Source organism: Alligator mississippiensis, chromosome 1 (assembly GCF_030867095.1).
Source record: "Alligator mississippiensis isolate rAllMis1 chromosome 1, rAllMis1, whole genome shotgun sequence".
Taxonomy (NCBI): Eukaryota; Metazoa; Chordata; order Crocodylia; family Alligatoridae; genus Alligator; species Alligator mississippiensis.
The window spans coordinates 179,146,387-179,164,998 of record NC_081824.1 but is presented as its reverse complement, the minus strand read 5'-3'; the positions used below and the strand labels follow the sequence as shown (position 1 = coordinate 179,164,998).

Genomic DNA, 18,612 nt, shown 5'->3' with positions numbered 1-18,612 from the left:
CAATACCCTGTACTACAAAATGAAACTCAAGTGGCTGTTGCACAAAGTTCTGGACTGAACAGAGACCACATTTTCTTTATCTCCCTTTCTTATAGCTCATTCTAAAGTGTGGTCAGTCTGCAAAGTAACACAGGAAAGACGTAAAGAATTGCAGTAATAGAGCTGTTTGAATGTTCTGCCTAGGCTTAAGGTTGATTTGAATCTAATTTCATAAAAAAAAATTGGGGGGGTGTTTTATGACACACAACCATGCTCTTCCTTATAAGGTAATGGTCTGCTACTTTGTGCCATAATTTCCATTTTGACTTGAGTCTTACAGCTTTGAGAGAGGTTTCAGGGTTTCTACCCAGTTCTGAGTGATTTGTATTAGCCAATGCAGATGCCTTGGTATAATGCACTGCCTGCTCAGTTTTTCCTCTCTCCAGAGAGCTGGGACCAGGTTTTTGAGAAGCAAAATTATTCTAGTCTTCACAGCCAAGAACAGAGTTGTATGAGGGGATTGGGGGGGTGGAGAGGAGAACAGTTTGAGGAAATTCATTTCTCATAGGCTGTACAAGAATACATGCCAAGATGTGGTAACCAGCATTGTCTAGGGGGCGCCAGCACCAGGCTAGAAGCCAGGCACTCCTGACTTCTAATTGTGGATCTGACCTAGACTTGCTATCTAGCCTTGGGCAAGCTTCTTCATCTCCTTGCCAAGTGGGGATAATGCTTTCAGTTGCCTTCCTCACAAGCTTGTTATTAAAATGAATTAATGTCTGTGAATCCTCTATAAACTACAAGTGCTACAGCATGGGGTATGTATGTGAGATTACATGTCTGAAAAGAGGGGAGGGTAGAAGCTGGGGCTAGATATAACCTTGGAAATACTAGTAGCTGGACTGGAAGCTAGTATATCTAACCACTTAAACACGGTGGGATCAAAGACAGAACTCTGTGGGACCCTAAGAAGCTGTGGTGGCTTCAGGGGAACTGACTAAGGTGCAGGGACAGTAGAGCAGTCTGAGATGTGTGGGCTGTGAAAGCGAAGGAGGAAGTGTTCAGTTAATGAAAGCAATAGAGCAATTGAGCAGGATAATAGCAAACAACAGCCCTCATGTAACTGAAGAGAAAGCCTTTGGTGACTTTGAGAGAGGTTTTAGGTAGTGTAGAGGATGAAACCAAACAGCTTCCTCTCTTGCTCCCTTCTGGATTGATTGCCAGTACAGCAGGATGCAAGTTATTTGGGGAGGGAGGAGGTGATTACTGGGTGGCCTCTGGGGACCACCTTATCTTGCTTTCAAGAATGCAGGCATATGTAGGGCTGCAGAGAAGATCCAGAGGGGAATACTGTCAAAGGACAGAAGGCTGTGGAGGATCCTAACAATGCTGCTATACACAACACTGCAATGCAGGGGAAAAGCCAGCCCCTTCAACTACTATCTTGTGTCTCCATTGAATAGTTTATCCATGGCTGGCTGATTCTTTCGTCTCTGATGCTATTGTTCCTCTTCACCTACATCTATCTTGGGTAAGCACAAGCTCTTCTTGTAACTTACTAAACAAATAGTCCTTGAAAACTTTTTTTATATATACTAAAACTAATTTATACCAAGAAAACATGCTCCACCCCATCTCCCAGCAATGACTTAGAGATTATTATAGTGAGATCTTCTCTTAAGACAGTGAAGTCTTCCTAAAATATATTATGCTCCATTTTCTGGTATGGTACATAATACTGTTGAAGTAAGTCTCAGTTTTTGATAAATGAATTAGACATATTAGATCCATTATCCTTGCTGGGGTTTTTTCCTCCCAAATGTTCACTTACTACCTAAATCAAAACAAGTATGCCAATTGCTAATGCAAATTGCTGAGGTTCTGACTTGCCCTTCTCCAAAAGGTCCCTATTTGGAAGGAATGCCTTCACTGGAGTTTGCTGATTGGATAATGAGAAGTTCACAAAATGATGCAGTAGTGGCATCTGAGAACTAGATGTAAGGAAACTTTCTGATGGACAAAGGCCTTGACTTGAAAATTGTAGAGAGAGCATTTTAGAGCAAAATTGTGTCTTTTTTTCAGTGCTGAAGCAGGTCTAATATCTAATGTGTGTGGGTTGTAAATGTCAGGGAGGGTGTTTTTTTAATATCTTGGACAAGACAATATCTTCTTTCTTCCTTAATCCTGTACACATTGCTAACCCTAATTCGTTCAGCTTGGTCTTGAAATCTTCCTCCCATCAGTGAGGAATCTAATCCTTTACCATCAAGGCAGCTCTTCACTTTTATGTTTTATATAAGGTCCACTCTGTTCCCATAAAAATGTGGATAGTTGGAAGTAGCAATCAGTTGCCCACTTACTGTAATATGTCATGGTGGAGATGGGAAGCAGCGATGATGTTTCCTGCTTGTCAATTAATTTGTGGCACTGTGGCTCCTTCCAGCTGGTCACTGCAGTCCATAAACAGAAGCATGGTCAGCTGTGACACTACTGAAGAGTCTGACACCAGGAATGGAGGGACTTATTTTGCATAATTCTTGCTGCTCTGTCAGTGTTCCTCCTGGGTCAGTCAGTTTGTGTTTGAAGCAAGAATGATTTTATTTGCTGTTAGAAAAGCTGGAGGTCTACTCAGTTGCTAAGCACTGTTAAGATGTCTTGCTGCCAGCTTGTTGCCCAGTCTGAATCTTTGTTTTTATCCTGCAGCGAAGTGTTTAAAACATACAATGTGGCCATGGATTACCCCACTCTTTTCTTTGTCATCTGGAATTTTGGGGCAGTTGGGATGATTTGCATTCATTGGAAAGGCCCCCTTCAGCTCCAGCAGGCCTATCTCATTATGATCAGTGCTCTGATGGCATTAGTTTTCATTAAGTACTTACCTGAGTGGTCAGCATGGGTCATTCTAGGAGCCATCTCCATTTATGGTAAGCCTTTTTGTGACTCTTGTATGGTCTTTCTTTAATTTGTCCTGCTTAATTTCTTCACTTTATTGAACATATTTAGCTACTGGTTTAGGCAGTGGCTAGGTGTGATGGGTAGCCGCACTGTGGGCAGTTGGGCTTTATCACTGATAACTTTGTGATAAGGTAGAACTCATTTGCTTGTTATCAGGAAATCTCAGATCCTGGCATAAATTAAGACTGGGATGTACATGCAGAACTAGAGGAACGCAGCAGGTGACATCCGTATGATTTAGAGCTCTGACTTGCCTGAGGTGATGCACAGGAAGGAAATGTACAAAAACCAAAAACGATGTGCGTAGAATGCAGAATAAGAAGTGTGCGTACCTGTAGGTAATGGAACAGAGATGAAAAAAAAATACTTGCACTTCATTTCTAACCTGTTACTGTCCCTATGTAACATTACAGTTAACACCCAGTTCTGGGCGCTGCACCTCAGGAGGGATGTGGCCAGTATGGAGAGGGTCCAAAGGAGGGCCACCCGCGTGATCAGGGATCAGCAGGGCAGGCCCTACGAGGAGAGGCTGAGGGACCTGAACCTGTTCAGCCTCCAAAAGAGAAGGCTGAGAGGGGATCTGGTGGCAGTCTACAAACTAGTCAAGGGGGACCAGCAGGCATTGGGAGAGTCCCTGTTCCCCCAAGTAATCCCGGGAGTTACAAGAAACAACAGACACAAGCTAGTGGAAGGTAGTTTCAGGCTAGACATTAGGAAGCGCTATTTCACTGTCAGGGTGGCTAGGACCTGGAACCAACTTCCAAACAAAGTGGTGCTGGCTCCTACCCTGGGGGTCTTTAAAAGGGGGCTGGACGAACATCTGGCTGGGGTCGTTTGACCCCCAGTACTCTTTCCTGCCATGGCAGGGGGTCGGACTAGATGATCTCCTCAGATCCCTTCCGACCCTACCAACTATGAAACTACGAATTATATAGTCTCTTTTTTAAGGAAATTAATAAGGTTGTCTCAGTAAGTACTTCATAGCATTAGTCGGTACACTGGAAAACCTTACTGTGACACTGAACCACGGTTCACTGTATTTCAGTAAACAGCATATTCAAGCAGAGACTAGCTACAAGATGGCATGTAAAATTGTCACCAAGGAAATCATTCAGCAAATATTCTTAGATGCCACTTTGAGGGGAACCTGTGAGAGAAAGATTAAGGATTCAGAAAATACATAATAGTATTTGTTTAGAAATCAGACAGACTGACCCATTTTATCATCACAGATCTGATGGCTGTGCTGTGTCCCAAGGGGCCATTAAGAATGCTAGTAGAAACTGCACAGGAAAGAAATGAGCCAATATTTCCTGCATTAATCTATTCTTGTGAGTATGCTTTTCTAGATTTGAGTGCTAATGTTTTAAGGTCATATTTAGAACTTGTATCCACACTGTGCTAATCACCATGAATTTCCTTAGCTCCTTGCTCTTAATACTTCACTAATGTTTGGGTCCTGTACTGAATGCATGCTGGGTATCTACATTGGCATTTACAAAGGAGTTGGCTAATTAGTTAACTGGCAGTCTGACTCTAATTACAATAGGGGTTACAGACTTTAGTTTAAATTTCCTCGGGACCAGGTGTCCTAACTGATTTATCAGTGTTATCACTTTGAATAACTTTTAGTATGTGGTGTGGACCTCAGTGAATATATTTGGAATGTGCTTCAGCCTATTGCAGTAATACTCAAAACACAACCTATAGAAAAAGAATATTAAGGTTGTCCATGCAACCTTAATTTTTCCATTTGTACAAGTATATTCTGATGCTCACGTTAATTCTGTGATTGCATGTAATTGTCTTCGTCATGGGACCCCTGCCTTATTTGATTATCTGAACATTTTTCTCTTCCATACAGCTGCTGTGATGTGGACAGTAGGAATGGCAAAGCCAGATACAGCATCAAGGGGGTTGAGTCAGCAGACATGGGATTCAGGTTTGTTTATATCTCTTCAAATTCATGAAAATGAGGTATGTGTGTATGTATGTTTCAAATAGCAAACTTGTGGCACAACAAATATGAGCTCCTTAATTATGTTTTTTGTTGCATGCTGCAGTAGCGCTTTGCTAACTTTCAATCCTTCACCTGATTTGTCAGCCAAGATTAGCAGAGTGCCATAGGGGTTGCTCATAATAAGACTCTATAAAAAGTATTGTCTAACTTTTTTTAAATGCAATTAAAACAAATTTTGTAAGTAGCTCAGGGAGTGGGCAGGCCTTCTAGATCTTTGTACAATTGGGACTGGATAATTAGAGTTTACTCAAGCTGTAAACTGAAGCAAAACTACAGTTTTAAAAATGAGTGAATAAACATGATTTCTGAGGTAGCATTTTTAGGAATAGGGAGGCTCCCTGTAAATGAATTTTCTCCAACTTCAAAAAAAAATCTGACCCTGTTGCATTTTGGAAGCCAATGATACCTCTTTATTAAATGGAGATAATTTAGTAATAATATTACTTCAAGGCTTCATAATGTTGAGAATAAACTAAATTGGTCCATAGGCTAACAGACAACAAAGAGCAATCCTGCTTTGGCACAGGGCATAGATTAGAAGTGAACTGCTTGGTCGCCCATCTCCAGTTCCTAAGTGAAAGCTCTGTGTATCAGTTCCGATTTAGATAGTCTGCCCGGTTGCTTGTGTGACAGTAGCATATCTACTAGAAATTGCCAGACCTCCAGATCTCTGGAAACTCCTGTTGTTCCATGAAAAATGGGAACTACCACTTAAGATGATGCATCACATGCAGAGCAGCTCTCATCTTGGCTTTGTCTCAGGCCATTTTACTTCAGAAAGTGCTTTGCTGGGTGTTTTAAAAGCAAAATAAGCTGCAGGGAAAATGACGTGCACCCCAGGCAAAATGCAAAAACCTGGGTTCTGAGCTAAGAAGAGGAGTTTGTCTTATGTAAATAACAGTTCACTCAGTTTATTTGTAGGGTTATATAACTAATTCAAAGGTAGCTAAAAAAACAAGCTAGAATCACCCTAGGGAAAGAACACTGTGCCCTGTTGCAAACTAAATTCATTGTGTTTACTTTTAATGCAACAGTTCAGCCTGTGCAGATGGCAGCATGCCTGCCTGGCTGATCCGCTATGTCAAAGTTGATGAAAAAATTCCTTTAGACTTCTCTGGATGCCAGGTTAAGCATCATCCCAAGAGTGACAGCATTTTATCTCTGTACAAGCTTTAGTGTGGCCCTTGTAATCCTAGAGTGTCGCCATAGGGCTTTTTGGCATGACCGTTGCTCAGTTGTTTCAAATAACAATCCAGGCACACTTCTCAAAGCCACTGAGAATTCGTATTTAAGTCAGTCCTACTGAACACTACTCTTTGCCTCCTCATCCTTTGCTCTTCTGTGGGGAAGCAACATCATACAATTTGCCACTTGTGCTTTTAAAACAAGTTATTAATGTAACTTCCTTAATTTTGTGTCTGTGTGTTCTTGTTTCATTTTTTGCGGGGACATAGCTGAAGATATGAGAGAGAATCATGAAAGCCCTTCGCACTTGGACTCTGAAATTTCTGAGACCAGGAATCCTGCTCCATCCCATCCAACTGCTTCTTCATTAGAGGAGCTGGAGGAGGAGGAAAGTAAGGCAAATCTGCATCAACGATAGCTTTTTAAACTGCTTCCCATCCTACATGGCCTGAAGCAGATTATATTACCTTTCCTCAAGTTCAGTAGCACTCTCCTCCTCCCTGAGTAGATCTATCAACTGGTGAACAACTGGGGTGTTCTTAAATGACAGATCTCTTCTATGGATGGCTTTCATCCCAGCATCTCTAAACCACTCAGTTTAGAAACAGTTGAACCAAGTTGTTTTTAGTCCATGGAACTCCCTTAGTGTGGATACACAGATATAATGTGTTTTAAATTTTACTACATCTCTAGATATAAACTATACTAATATTAGCACCTTTATCATGATACAGCTCTTCTGCATTAAGGTTTGCGCCTTATTTATGTTTTAACTGTCTCTCTCTCATCCAGAACAGTTAAGTTGACACAAAAAGAAGTTAAATGTTGTTCTAAAAATGGATAAATGTTTAGTGTCTAATGGTGCCTGGTGAGCTTGGAAAAGTTTGACATTTGGATCTCAGATGCTTTGACTCAACAACTGTAACCATGGAGCTGGCTGTTAGCTGGACAGAGGGGAGGAAGAAACTTGCAAAAAAAAGTCTTCCCTGGCATTGAACCTCTGTATCTTTCAGTTTGTTCTAGGTGGTTTTAAAAGTGACAGTGTCCTGGGTTCTTAAGCATTTACAAAGGGCTATCTATTAAAATATTTTCTTCTTTATTGTCCTTAATCTAAGCAGAAGAGAACCCAGATAACTGTGCCACATAGATCTTTAGTGTAGTCAGAATGGTGGTATGGGTTGTGTTGGTCAAGAATAGAAACTATGACCCAATTTCACTAGAGGAGAACAAAGGAATAGATGTAAAAGCAAGGGAACTGACATAAGGTTTTTTTGCTTTTAATAGGAGGTGTCAAGCTGGGCCTTGGCGACTTCATATTTTATAGTGTGCTTGTAGGGAAAGCAGCTGCCACTGCTAGTGGAGACTGGAACACAACACTGGCCTGTTTTGTAGCTATCCTCATAGTAAGTAAAAACTGTAAAAGTTCCATATTATTTTCTTTTTGATGGTGTTACACTGCTGAATATGTTGGCAGCTGATCAAGGTAATCTAAAACTGGTGGGATTTCTTTAACAGGAAAAAGACTGGTTTGTTCTGGGGCTGGGCGTGGAAGCATTAGAAATAACAGAGACTAGTAACTTCTATGAAACATTCTTCATCCTCTCAAGGAATGTTGCCATATTGCAAGACTGGATTTTAAGGGAGCTGTAAGATGCTTGGCTCTTTGAAATATTGGGTGTTTGCACTGAAGAGCCTTGCTCAACATTTTGGGCCCTTTCAGCCTCACTGCTTGATCTGTATCAAGATCACCACCAGATACTCCACTTACCAGTGATCTGCTTCCTTGCCAACAGTTTACTGAGTGGAAGATGCAGCTAGTTATAGTGCATCTTGTATCTCAATTCCTCTTTTTTACATATAGGGAAAAGGAATGATACGGACCTCATTTTGTAAAACACTTCAAGGTCCTTGGATAAGAAGCAGCCCTAGTTAAGCACTCTGCTTTTTAATTGAAACGGTATATGTGTGCCTATCTTCAGGCACTTCCATTTATGAAAGTAGAGACCTATTAGATAAGGTAATCCATTCTCTGGGGTTCACTGCAATATTGGCCCCTGTTGCAAACCTTCTCCCATGCCTGCTCATGAGATTATATATGCCACTCCCTTTTTCCAGCAGTATTTACCATTTGTTCTGGCTCCATCTGCTAGATTTATGTGTTTGCTGTTCTGTGGCTTTCCCAGCCCAGACGTTTGTCTATGCCAGGGGTCAGCAGCATTTTTGGGCAGAGTGCCAAAAACACCCACAACCTTGACTTGTAAGATGTTGACAGGAAGGGGCAAACAGTGGGAGAGCTGGGAGGGAAGACTAATCCTTGTTGTGGCCATGCAACCCTGGCCGCTTCCCCACCATCTGCTTTGAGGCACACATGACTACCACAGAGCCCAGGCTGCTTGCACCAGGTGGCGAAGAGGCTGCAAACAGTTCCACCTAGGTCTGCAGCCCAGTTTGTTGCTGGACGTAAGTGTACACACACCTCCAGGCAGGCAGCAGAGAAAGGGCCAAGGCTCCCCCGCTGTCCGCCCTGAGGCGCACATGCCAAGCAGAATGCCTTCATGTGCCATGCTGTAGTATGCGTGCCAGGGATTGCCTGCCCCTGGTCGATGCCAGAGTTGGTATTCAGCTATCTTTGTTCAGGGTAGAACAGCACACGCAGGGATTTTGTTTGTTGTGGGGCAGGTGTGAGGGACTTGGTGGTTAGTCAGTGCTCTCTTTAAAGTGGAACAGAGATGGGATTCATGCAGTTGCAGTAGCAGTCCTTAAACTGCTGGTTGCCTTTTGATAGTAAGTGAATCACTTACCAAGTCAAATTCCAAGTTTTTGGCACACTCAGTAGTTAAACCTTTCTCCGTTTAACAGTGAAAGCATGAATTTTAGACCACCCCTCTACAGCAAGGAGATGGATTGCATGGTAGATCCCATTTCTTTGGAATGTCTGGGCTCCCATTTAAACAGATACTGCAATGGGACAATAATAGTCCTTTTTAACTTGGGTAAAGCTAGAATACTTTAAAGGGCCACCACTGTGATTTGGCTGATGAGCTACATTTAAGTTCTGTAGCTTCAGTAAATACATGTTTCTCTACTAGATATTTATCCCCTTTTTCTTTTAAATCAGCTGTAAATTCCTAAAATAAGGATTATATCCTAGCATCCCACATAAAATCCTTGGATGTCTACACATGTGTTCTGCTGGAGGGGAGAGTGTTTTAAGTAGAGTGGCTTCTAGACATCCGCTTTAATTAAAACGCTGCAGTGTCACATGTATTCAGTGTCCCATGTTTCAAAATGGCAGCAGGGGCACATTAACTAAAGCTTATTCAGTGAGTTTTAGTTAAAGTGATCCCACCACCATTTTGAAATGCAGGATGCTGAATACACATGACGGTGAGGCATGCTGAAGCATTCTAATTAAAATATGTTGGAGCACATGTATAGGCACCCCTTAATAGCACCAATAAATGTCCTATGTGGGATGTGGTAGAGACAAGCCAGTGCTTCAAAGTAACTCATTTTAAAGACCCAAATATCTGGCAGCTTTTTTAATATGTTTATTATCTGAAGTAACGTCTCTAAGGTTGCTGCCTTGCCTGAATTAGTTAGTGATAAGTTTGGCATTTAGGTCACTGAAGCTTTCAGTAGCATTTCACCTGCCTCTCCTGATTTTAACACATTTTTAGAGGAAGTACATTTTGTGTAAAAAATATAACACTCTACTGAATTACCAAGAAATGAAATCTCAAAGTGGGGAGAAGTTACATTAGCACTGATGTGATGCTGATATAGCGAGATGACATTATCTGCCTACGTATTGGAGCAGACTTTCCCAAAATATCAGATCAATTGAGAGGGCAAATATGAGCTGAATTCCTTGAGAGAACAACAGGCCAGGTTTATTTAACTCCACTTTGTGATACTCTTTGCCTGGAAAGAGTGACAACCTCTGTGTAAGGAGGGAGTGATGCACTGTTAGAGGAAGGAAAGAAATGACAGGAAGACTGGAAAGTGTTTTGGTTTTAGTATTGCATTAGCTCATGGTTCTTGTATGTCTAGTATCCCTCAGCCATGCCTCTGGTTTGGACTCTAGCAAGGTGTGATAGTTTAGGTACATGAAGCCTGATGGCTAAATTGCTAGATTGCATCTTATCACAGGATCAAGTCTTAAAAGGGTGGACTCAGGCTCTTATCCTTCTCAGTATATAACTTAGAATTTCAAGCAATTAGCTATGCATTGAGGACAAAAAGAACAGGAATGGAGCAGATCTTTTGGATACCACCTGAAAAAACAAGGTCCCGTTAGTCTCTTCTTAGGGTGGGGGTGTCTTTTTTTCAAATTGTAATACCCTGCAGATGTGTTGCATGCCAGTTTCTGGACAGTCCTCTGCATTGCAAGTGTCTGTATATTGGTTCTGCTGTATGTGCCTGTTTGAAATACTCTGTGTAACTTCATTCTTCCTGAGAGATCTTAGATTAGGGCAGTGATTCTCAACCAAGGTGCTTTGGTACCTTGAGGTGCCTTAAAACCCTTTCAGAGATGCCATAGAGTGCCACATAGTGTTAGCACTATTAGGTATGCAAACATGTTCACAAGATAAACCTAGAGATTTCAAGTAGGAATCCATGGAGGTGAACATTTCTGACCTGTTGTGGGCTTCCTGAGTTCTTTGCAACAGACAGATTGCTCTGTAATTTTTCTGCGCTCAAAAAATGAGTGAAAACTAAGAGCTGGCATTTTTGAGGGGCACCTCAAGTGTAAAAGGGTTGAGAACGACAGGATTAGGGTTATTCGAACTATGGCACGGTGCCTGGTTGTCCTCAGAGAAACAGGTATGGACCATCAACCTAAGCACAAGACAGGCTGGTACAAATCCACAGAGTTGTTCTGGTAAGGGTGGGCAGTATGTGCATAGCCCACCCTAGCTGTGAACAAATCCTTGCATCTGGAAAGAGTGTAAGAAGTGAGAAGAATCTCCTGTGTTGCAAGAGTTGGCTGGAGGGAAAGAAGTGTGGTCACTGACCTGGTTGAAAGCCACTTCTTCTCAGCCTTACACTCTATTGCAGTGGGTGGCAGCTTTTTTGGCAGGTGTGCCACCCCAATCCCCTTCTTTTGCCCAATTTGCTGTTCTGCTTTATGCTCTTCACCCTGTGCTACCTGCCTGATCTGCTGCTCTGCTTTCTGCTTCCTCTCTATGTGCCACTGTGCTTCCTCTCTCCTCTCCAGTCTGACACATGCCACACACACACAGTTGTGATACATGTGCCACATGTTGACCAGTATCTGAGCGGCACCCCCCCTTCTCCAAAAACTCCTGCCTAGGAATATGCATCAAAAGTCTGGGTGACTTCTCACAGATGCACCATCTGTGGTGGAAGGATTGACAATTGCCAAAAAAACAACTGTTTGCCACCCCTCAGGGTAGATTTGATTTAAATCAATGGTCAGGGAGCCTTGATTTAATAATTGTTTTCTACAAAAAGTGCATTGTTGTTGTTTGATATAACTTTAATACATATTACTCACAAATCAGAGATAGAGGTAGGTTTCATTTTTAGAAGGTACGCACTGTACATTTTAAAGCAGTGATTTATTTTGATATTTTTTCCAGATTAATTTTGCAGTTACATCAGAAAACTGAATTATGATTTGATTATTTTATTTACCAAAGCTAATTGAAGCAGATACTTGTAAAGCCATTGGGAGGTGAACTATTTCCAATTCACTATATTAATAATGGATATTTGGGGGATATTTTTGCCACACTGTATTAGGAGGACATGAAATGAGCACTGCAGCCATATGTTATTAACTTAGAGCTTCCTTCACTTTCTTCTAGATTTCTTTTCATCTTTGATTTCTTCTCTCTTTACGGCTTGGCAAGCCTGTTGCCATGATAGGTTTTCCCTTCTACCATACCATTTTCTCCCTAGATCTCAAATCAGTGGAGATGCTATACTCAGAAACTTATCCCTCAACACTTCTGAAATATTCTGCTCAAAATGTTGCCACCCCTGTTGTCTTGTTTTTTCTTGGAAAAGAAAAGAACTGGTCATCTTCTGTTTACACTTGAGTGCTCTTGAAAATTAATGTTAATGGAATGTTAAGCTTTTCTCACTGATGATGATGATCTGTTTTGAAGAGAGAAATTCAGGTGACAGTGTGACTGGGTATATCCAGGTGACATCTTCCCAAAATCTGCAAGAGCCTTCCAGTTCATCTCTGGTCAAGATGTCCAATAAAAATTGAGGTCTTGTCCTTCTAGACAACCATAAATAGTGTTTACCATACATCCTTTTTATGATGAAGGTCACTTTTTGGCACCCCAGCATCTACTGAGTCAATCTACTAAGATTGAGTGTCAGAGTTTCCTCGATCGACCAGTCAGTCGACATTGACTGTTTGATGACCACAGCCCTACAACAAGCAAATTTATCAGAGGGAAACAAGTATATCTGGAGTTGTATCCCATACAACTCTCTCCCTCCCCCTCCCCCCCAAGACCTGGGAAACTGGAAAAATGTTAAAATAGATGTTAGTATGTGCTAAAACCTGCATAGGAAGTCAAGCTTCTTATATCTGTAGCTTACCATGACTGCTGTCTAACAAATCAGTAATTGCTATGTAAAGGTGTAGAACCAGGATTTGAAATAATTTGCTTATCCGAATATCTTTTGATGTTATTTGTACATTCGCGTTGTTTTCCCTCTGAGAATGCCTGTGATCTACACTGCTGAGGAAAACATGTTGCCAATTTATGTGTAAACAGGGGTGGGTAAGGATTAAGATGTGATGTCACTAGCTCAGGCAAGATTCAGTTTCTTTGCAGAATGTAGTTTATCATCAACGTGTTGTGTAGTGTCTATTGCAAACATATTTCTAATCTTCTTACTATATACCTTTCTTGGTTTTCTGTTCCTGTCTTTCTGGCAGGGTTTATGTTTGACTCTTCTATTGCTGGCTGTGTTCAAGAAGGCATTACCTGCTCTTCCCATCTCCATCACCTTTGGCTTGGTATTCTACTTCTCAACAGACAACCTCGTACGACCTTTCATGGACACCCTTGCTTCTCATCAGTTGTATATTTAGAAGAAGAAATGGGAGCTGGAGAATGCATTCTGCAGTCTTGCCTTGGAAGTATGGCATTTCCACTGGAATAAGTTGTATAATTTGACACTGAGTGCCATATATTTTTAAGAGAACTTTTAAAGTAATGATATGATATGCAGTTGTGTCAAGGGCTAAGATTCTCCAAAGGAGCTGAAGGGAGTTGGGTGCCCAGCTTTTGATGAGTTGTGTACCTAGCTCCATTAGGGTCCTTTGGAAACCTCAGCCTTGAGGTTGGTGTCTGAGCAGCAGCTGTGCCCATCACCATCACCTGTAGTACATACTGAAGAAAGCCTATATGGAATACAGGCCAACAGATGGATGAAGAACTTTATTGTGTGCATGTTGGGACTGAGACACATTGGCACTTTGTCCTGGAGTTGCAATGAAATTTAATTGTACATTATGACACTTAGCACATCACAGTTTTTCAAAGCGCTGTTTAAACACTAGTTGAAAATGTCAGACATGATTAGAAAAATTTAGTGCCCAATGTACATACAGGAGAGTAGTGTACTGTAGCTAGTTTATGAGCATTAGACGACGGGGAGACTCTTGTTATTCCAGCAGGATGTTGAGAACCTATTGGGCCCAATCCTGCATGCCTTCTGCAGGGAAAAGTCCCACTGAAATTGGGATGTCCTTTGTTTAAAACAGAGTATGTTGTTATCTTGGTGGGACATGGAAAATGCAGTCCTGTCTTTTTCAGTGAGATACCCCTGGGTGGCCTGTTGGCAATGTGGGGTGCCTATACATGTGCAGTGGGGCTGCTTCGTTGCATTGTAATTACAGTGTCAGAGCAGACTCGATTAATCAAGTCTGCTGGAGCCTAGTAATTACCATGCTCCAGCTGACTCCATCATCATGTGTATCGGCATATCCCCATGCTGAAAAATGGTGGTGTGGGTACTTTAACTAAAACTCGTCAAATAAAGTTTAGTTAAAGCACCTCTGCTGCCATTTTTCAGCATAGGGGTGCTGATACACGACGCTCTGTGTGCTTTATTTAGAGCAGTTCTTGGAGCCGCTGTAATTAAAGTGTGCTTCCTCCCCCCCCCCCCCACACACACACTCAGAACATGTGTATAAATGCCTGTGGAGTCTGAATACAGAACCTTTGTGTCTGAAGGTGTTAGCCTCTAATGCCTGAGCTCTGAGAGGCTCTGAAACCTTTTTGTGGTCCAGCCAGAGGGTCAGAGGTATCTAACTTACTTAGACCAAATCCAGTCTGCGGGGTTCCTCAGGGGCCAGATCTGGACCCACCTGTGGCAGCATGGTAAGTATAGGGTGAGCAACCTCAAGGAGCATTAACAGCATTAACACCCTAACAGTAGGGTGAACATTAACATAGCTGACCCTTCTCTCCCCTCCCCCTATCTTCCTCTTGCCACCATCCCCGCCAAAATATGTCCCCAACAACACTCTATCTAGATTTTGGCAATAGGCCCTGCACCTGAATTTGCGGACCAGATGACAGCTTTTCAGGCTGGATCTAGCTTGTGGACCAAATGTTTGACACCTCTAATGTAGCTTTTTCCCTTTCTTTTCCTAGCACTTCCCTGTTTGATATTACAAACCTCAGATTACCAAAAAAAACTTTGCACAACTCCAAATGAACAATTGAATTGTAACTTTTTGTGCACTTCTCTAGGCTTATTCCTGTGCATGTTATAATCACTGTAGGGAGGATTTTGCATCCCCTTTATAAAAAAGATTCTCTTACACTAACCTAGGTTTGACTCCTTTGCAGATTTTTTTTTTTTTTTTTTTTGGTACTGCTGTTTAAAAACTTTTTACTAAAAATTGTAGATTTGTTGTATAAATATTTAATGCAAGAGTGAATATTTTGGAAACATATTGTTACAGTTTGTATCAAGATAAGAGGTTCACATTTTAATGCTACACCTTATTCTAAATAAGGCTTGGTCAATGCTGGTAATATTTACATGCCTAAAATGACCCCATAAAAACTGCTGACATTGCTGCCAGCTAACAGTGCAGGGTGGAGTCAGTCTTCCTATTCAGAATATTAATCACTCTTATCTCCCTCCCCCCCATTTAAAAACTATTCTGGGGTTTTGTTTTGTTTTACAAACACCCATTTCTAAGAAATACAACCTCACTGATTTTTTTTTTTTTTAAAGCTTGATTCAAGTACATAAACAATCTGTGTGGGGGGTTGGCTTTTTTCTTTGACAGTTGATCAGTCTCAGTGTTTCAAAACATAACCTTGTGCAAGACTTCTGTGAACAAATGTGTTACTAATTGAAGGAAGCAAAACTGCAGTCTGAAAATATTTTTTTAGATAATGCATAGAATATGTATTTTTAAAATGGTGGGTTTTTCAATACACTTAAACCTGCTTTGATATTTAAACAGATACTTTTTAAACTGTTTGAATCGATTTAATAATACTTACATCAGTTGTTTGTAGGGATTTTATGGACCTCGGATAATTTCTGCTTTGTCTAGTCTTTTTTACCTTTTGTTTCTCGCCACTGCAATGTTTGGCTTGAAAATGCTGCAGTAGGTTGGTCTAATTCTTACTAAAATATCTCAGAATATTAAAAATAATGGGCCTATTTCTTGTGGAGCAAAGGCTTTTTGTTGGGGTGAATTAAATATCTTCAGTAAAATGTCTTCCCCCTTCTCCCCAAAAATGTAATCACTTTTAACTTTCTTCCTCCTCTGTGGTATAGGGAGGGTGTCAAACCTTTATATGTAAGTGGACAAACCTACTTGCCTGAACAGGGTTGAGGCAAATTTGCTAGAACAGACTTACTACTATGAAACTAATTTCGTACGTGAAGGAACCTGTGGCTAGATCCTCTGATGCAAATTGAAACAGCTTCTGTGAGGTCGTTGTTCCTTTGCTGCATTAGCTGAGGATCTGGCTTCTGAGCAGTTGTGTCTGAAATATTCCTAATAAATATAACTAAGGCAATGTATGAGTAGCTTCTGTAGCCCAAATCTTACTTCACCTCTTAGGCATCTAAATCCTGCTTAGCTGTCTAAAAGGAAGTGCTTTAGTGAAACTTAGTGCTATCTAAACAGATTTTAGGTCTTCTACCTGCATCCATTTTACACAGTTAGCATTCGTCTTTGGATAAACACTAGTGGGGGCGGTAGCAGAGGCAAGAAATCAGAGCAGTTCTGATTTTGCTGTGAGCCACAGAGCAGTACTTCCTCTGGCTTGTTCTTTTGGTCCCACACATCTTCCTCTCCTGCCTGCTTAGTAGACCAGCTTCAACAGAGCTTAGAGGGTGCTCTCAGCCCTGCCTAACCCATGGCCTGGTTATTAGGGCTCTGTTCTGGGAAGTGGAAGAGGTGGGTTAAACCCCAACTGGTGGGGTGGGGGGTACTATAATCTGTATCTGCCATTCCCCAGGCAAGTGCCCTGACCAGAAGGTAGTTGGGGTCCTCTCCTCTTTCCTGAATTCGGGAGAATTCTGTGCTTTTTTCCAGGCAAAATAGGATTGCTTGGAGCACAATTGGCTCAGGAGGGCAGGTCCTATTGTAGTCCTGGAAACATGGTCTAAAATCTGCTGACTTGGTACTAGATGTCTACATGCTCTGTACTCCTCTAAAGATGAAATAAGATTTGGGTTTGTCAGGGCAACAAAACATCATCCTGGCAGATGGTAGAGGAGTATATTGTTATATACCAGAGTAGTTTTAATTGTAAACATTTGTATGTATTTACTACAAATATATGTGTGTGTGTATACACAAAGCTTTGAATGACATGGTGTGATTCCTTACTCTTTCAGGTTTCTGACCCAGATAATTCTGATGTTAGTGCTGTGCAATATTTCCTAAAACAGAGGTGGCAAACACATAGCACATGTGCTGCAGATGGCACAGGCAGCCCCTGTGTTGTGGCACACAACAGATCAGAAAGGGAGCAGGGAATGCAGTGACAAGACAGAAAAGAAAAGAAAGTAGAACAACGCATTGTGCAGGGGAAGGGGATCAGTGTGGCACTTGAAGTTGTGGGATGTACCTTGTGGCATGCCTGCCAAAAAGGTTGGCTCCCAGTGTCCTAAAACATTAAAACTGAGAGTAGAATGGGGTACCTGTGGGGTTTTGGAGCCCCCCCCAAAACGAACAAACAAAATCTGGAAGGAGTAGATAGAGATTGTAGCATGTGGCTATTATGTGGGAAGCCTTTATGCACTTGCATAAAGTCCTGAGAACTTGAATTTCATATTGCAAGTGGGCAAGTATGTGTAAATATCCTGATTTAGCAAAGCTCTTAATCATGTGCTTAAATTCCATTGACGTCAGTGGAACTTAAACATTTAGAGCATTTATACACATACCTTATCGCCCTGTGACACGCTGCAGATCTGGCGAGTCAGAGGAGACTCAGTCAAGTCTGCTCTGCACGCGAGCTGACACGCACTGCACTGCGGCACATGCAGTTGTATTAGCAGTGAAATGCATGTCCACGTGCAGAAAATGGTGGCAGTGCACTTTTGAACTAAACACCTCTCAGTGCTGATGCACATTTCACTGCTTATACAACTGCATCTGCCCGGTGCTGTGGAGCAAGCATGTGTACAAATACCCTTACTTTCCTGACTGAATCGGAGACTTTACTAGTCTAGGAGAAGTTACACAGTGAAGCCCTGTTTAGGACAATAAGACATGGTTCAGGCTACATTGGAATCCTGATCTGTCAGGGCCCAATAATGTGCACATGTGCAGGTACGATATAAGGGGAGTCCTAAACACAGCACCAACAAAGATTATTGAATGGTTATACAATGAGGAGGTAGACTCTGCAACTAAAAAGCAGACTTTCTAAAATGGAGCAAGATGTGACTTGGTATAACAGAGCTGGATTTGGCCCATTCTTATATGTACACATTGATAATCTACCTTTAACAAGGTAAGTTCTCTTTTTTGAATTTCCTGCTAGTGTGTTTAACATCGAGTTACCTCGTGGTTCTTCATGCAGAGTCAATATGTGCTGAAATCCAAGTCCCTTTCTTTAGGCAGTTTCCTCCCCCTACCCAACCCTATCATTTGAGAGAATCTCAAGGTTCAAGGGACTTGTTTAAACTTGGGAAAAAAGCCTGAGATGACTGTTCCAGCTGCTGTATTGCTGGTGCTTGATAACTGCCCAGCTACCTGAGCCTATTTATGAATGGTTCCCAGCACCCTTGTTAGCTTGTACATTGTGTCATAATGCTGCCTGAGGGCCATCATGTTTTATGGAAGGGGTAGAAAGGCAATGCTGCAACACACACAGCCACTTTGGATTATTCTTTTGTTTCCCACAAAGCACAGGCCCCAGCACTGGATGTTCCCATTCTGCAAAATGCCTTCAAGGGGAGAGCCACCTACTCTTCTAACCTGGAGGTGA

At 41.7% G+C, this 18,612-nt stretch overlaps 1 protein-coding gene across 2 annotated transcripts in view; it reads left to right on the top strand.

Annotated features, from left to right (window-relative positions):
* The window catches only part of PSEN2 (presenilin 2), a 28,643-nt gene extending 11,658 nt beyond the window's left edge, over positions 1 to 16,985 (top strand). Inside the window, exons 5-11 of one of the 2 annotated variants that reach the window (XM_006272615.4) lie at positions 1,443 to 1,510; positions 2,683 to 2,903; positions 4,167 to 4,265; positions 4,799 to 4,876; positions 6,409 to 6,531; positions 7,424 to 7,542; positions 13,068 to 16,985. In XM_006272615.4, coding sequence (XP_006272677.1) covers positions 1,443 to 1,510; positions 2,683 to 2,903; positions 4,167 to 4,265; positions 4,799 to 4,876; positions 6,409 to 6,531; positions 7,424 to 7,542; positions 13,068 to 13,223 — 864 coding nt within the window. In that variant the 3' untranslated portion in view covers positions 13,224 to 16,985. The remainder of the gene's footprint in view (positions 1 to 1,442; positions 1,511 to 2,682; positions 2,904 to 4,166; positions 4,266 to 4,798; positions 4,877 to 6,408; positions 6,532 to 7,423; positions 7,543 to 13,067) is intronic. The other variant, XM_019483103.2, reaches the window with a different exon arrangement.
* The last annotated feature ends 1,627 nt before the right edge of the window (positions 16,986 to 18,612 follow it).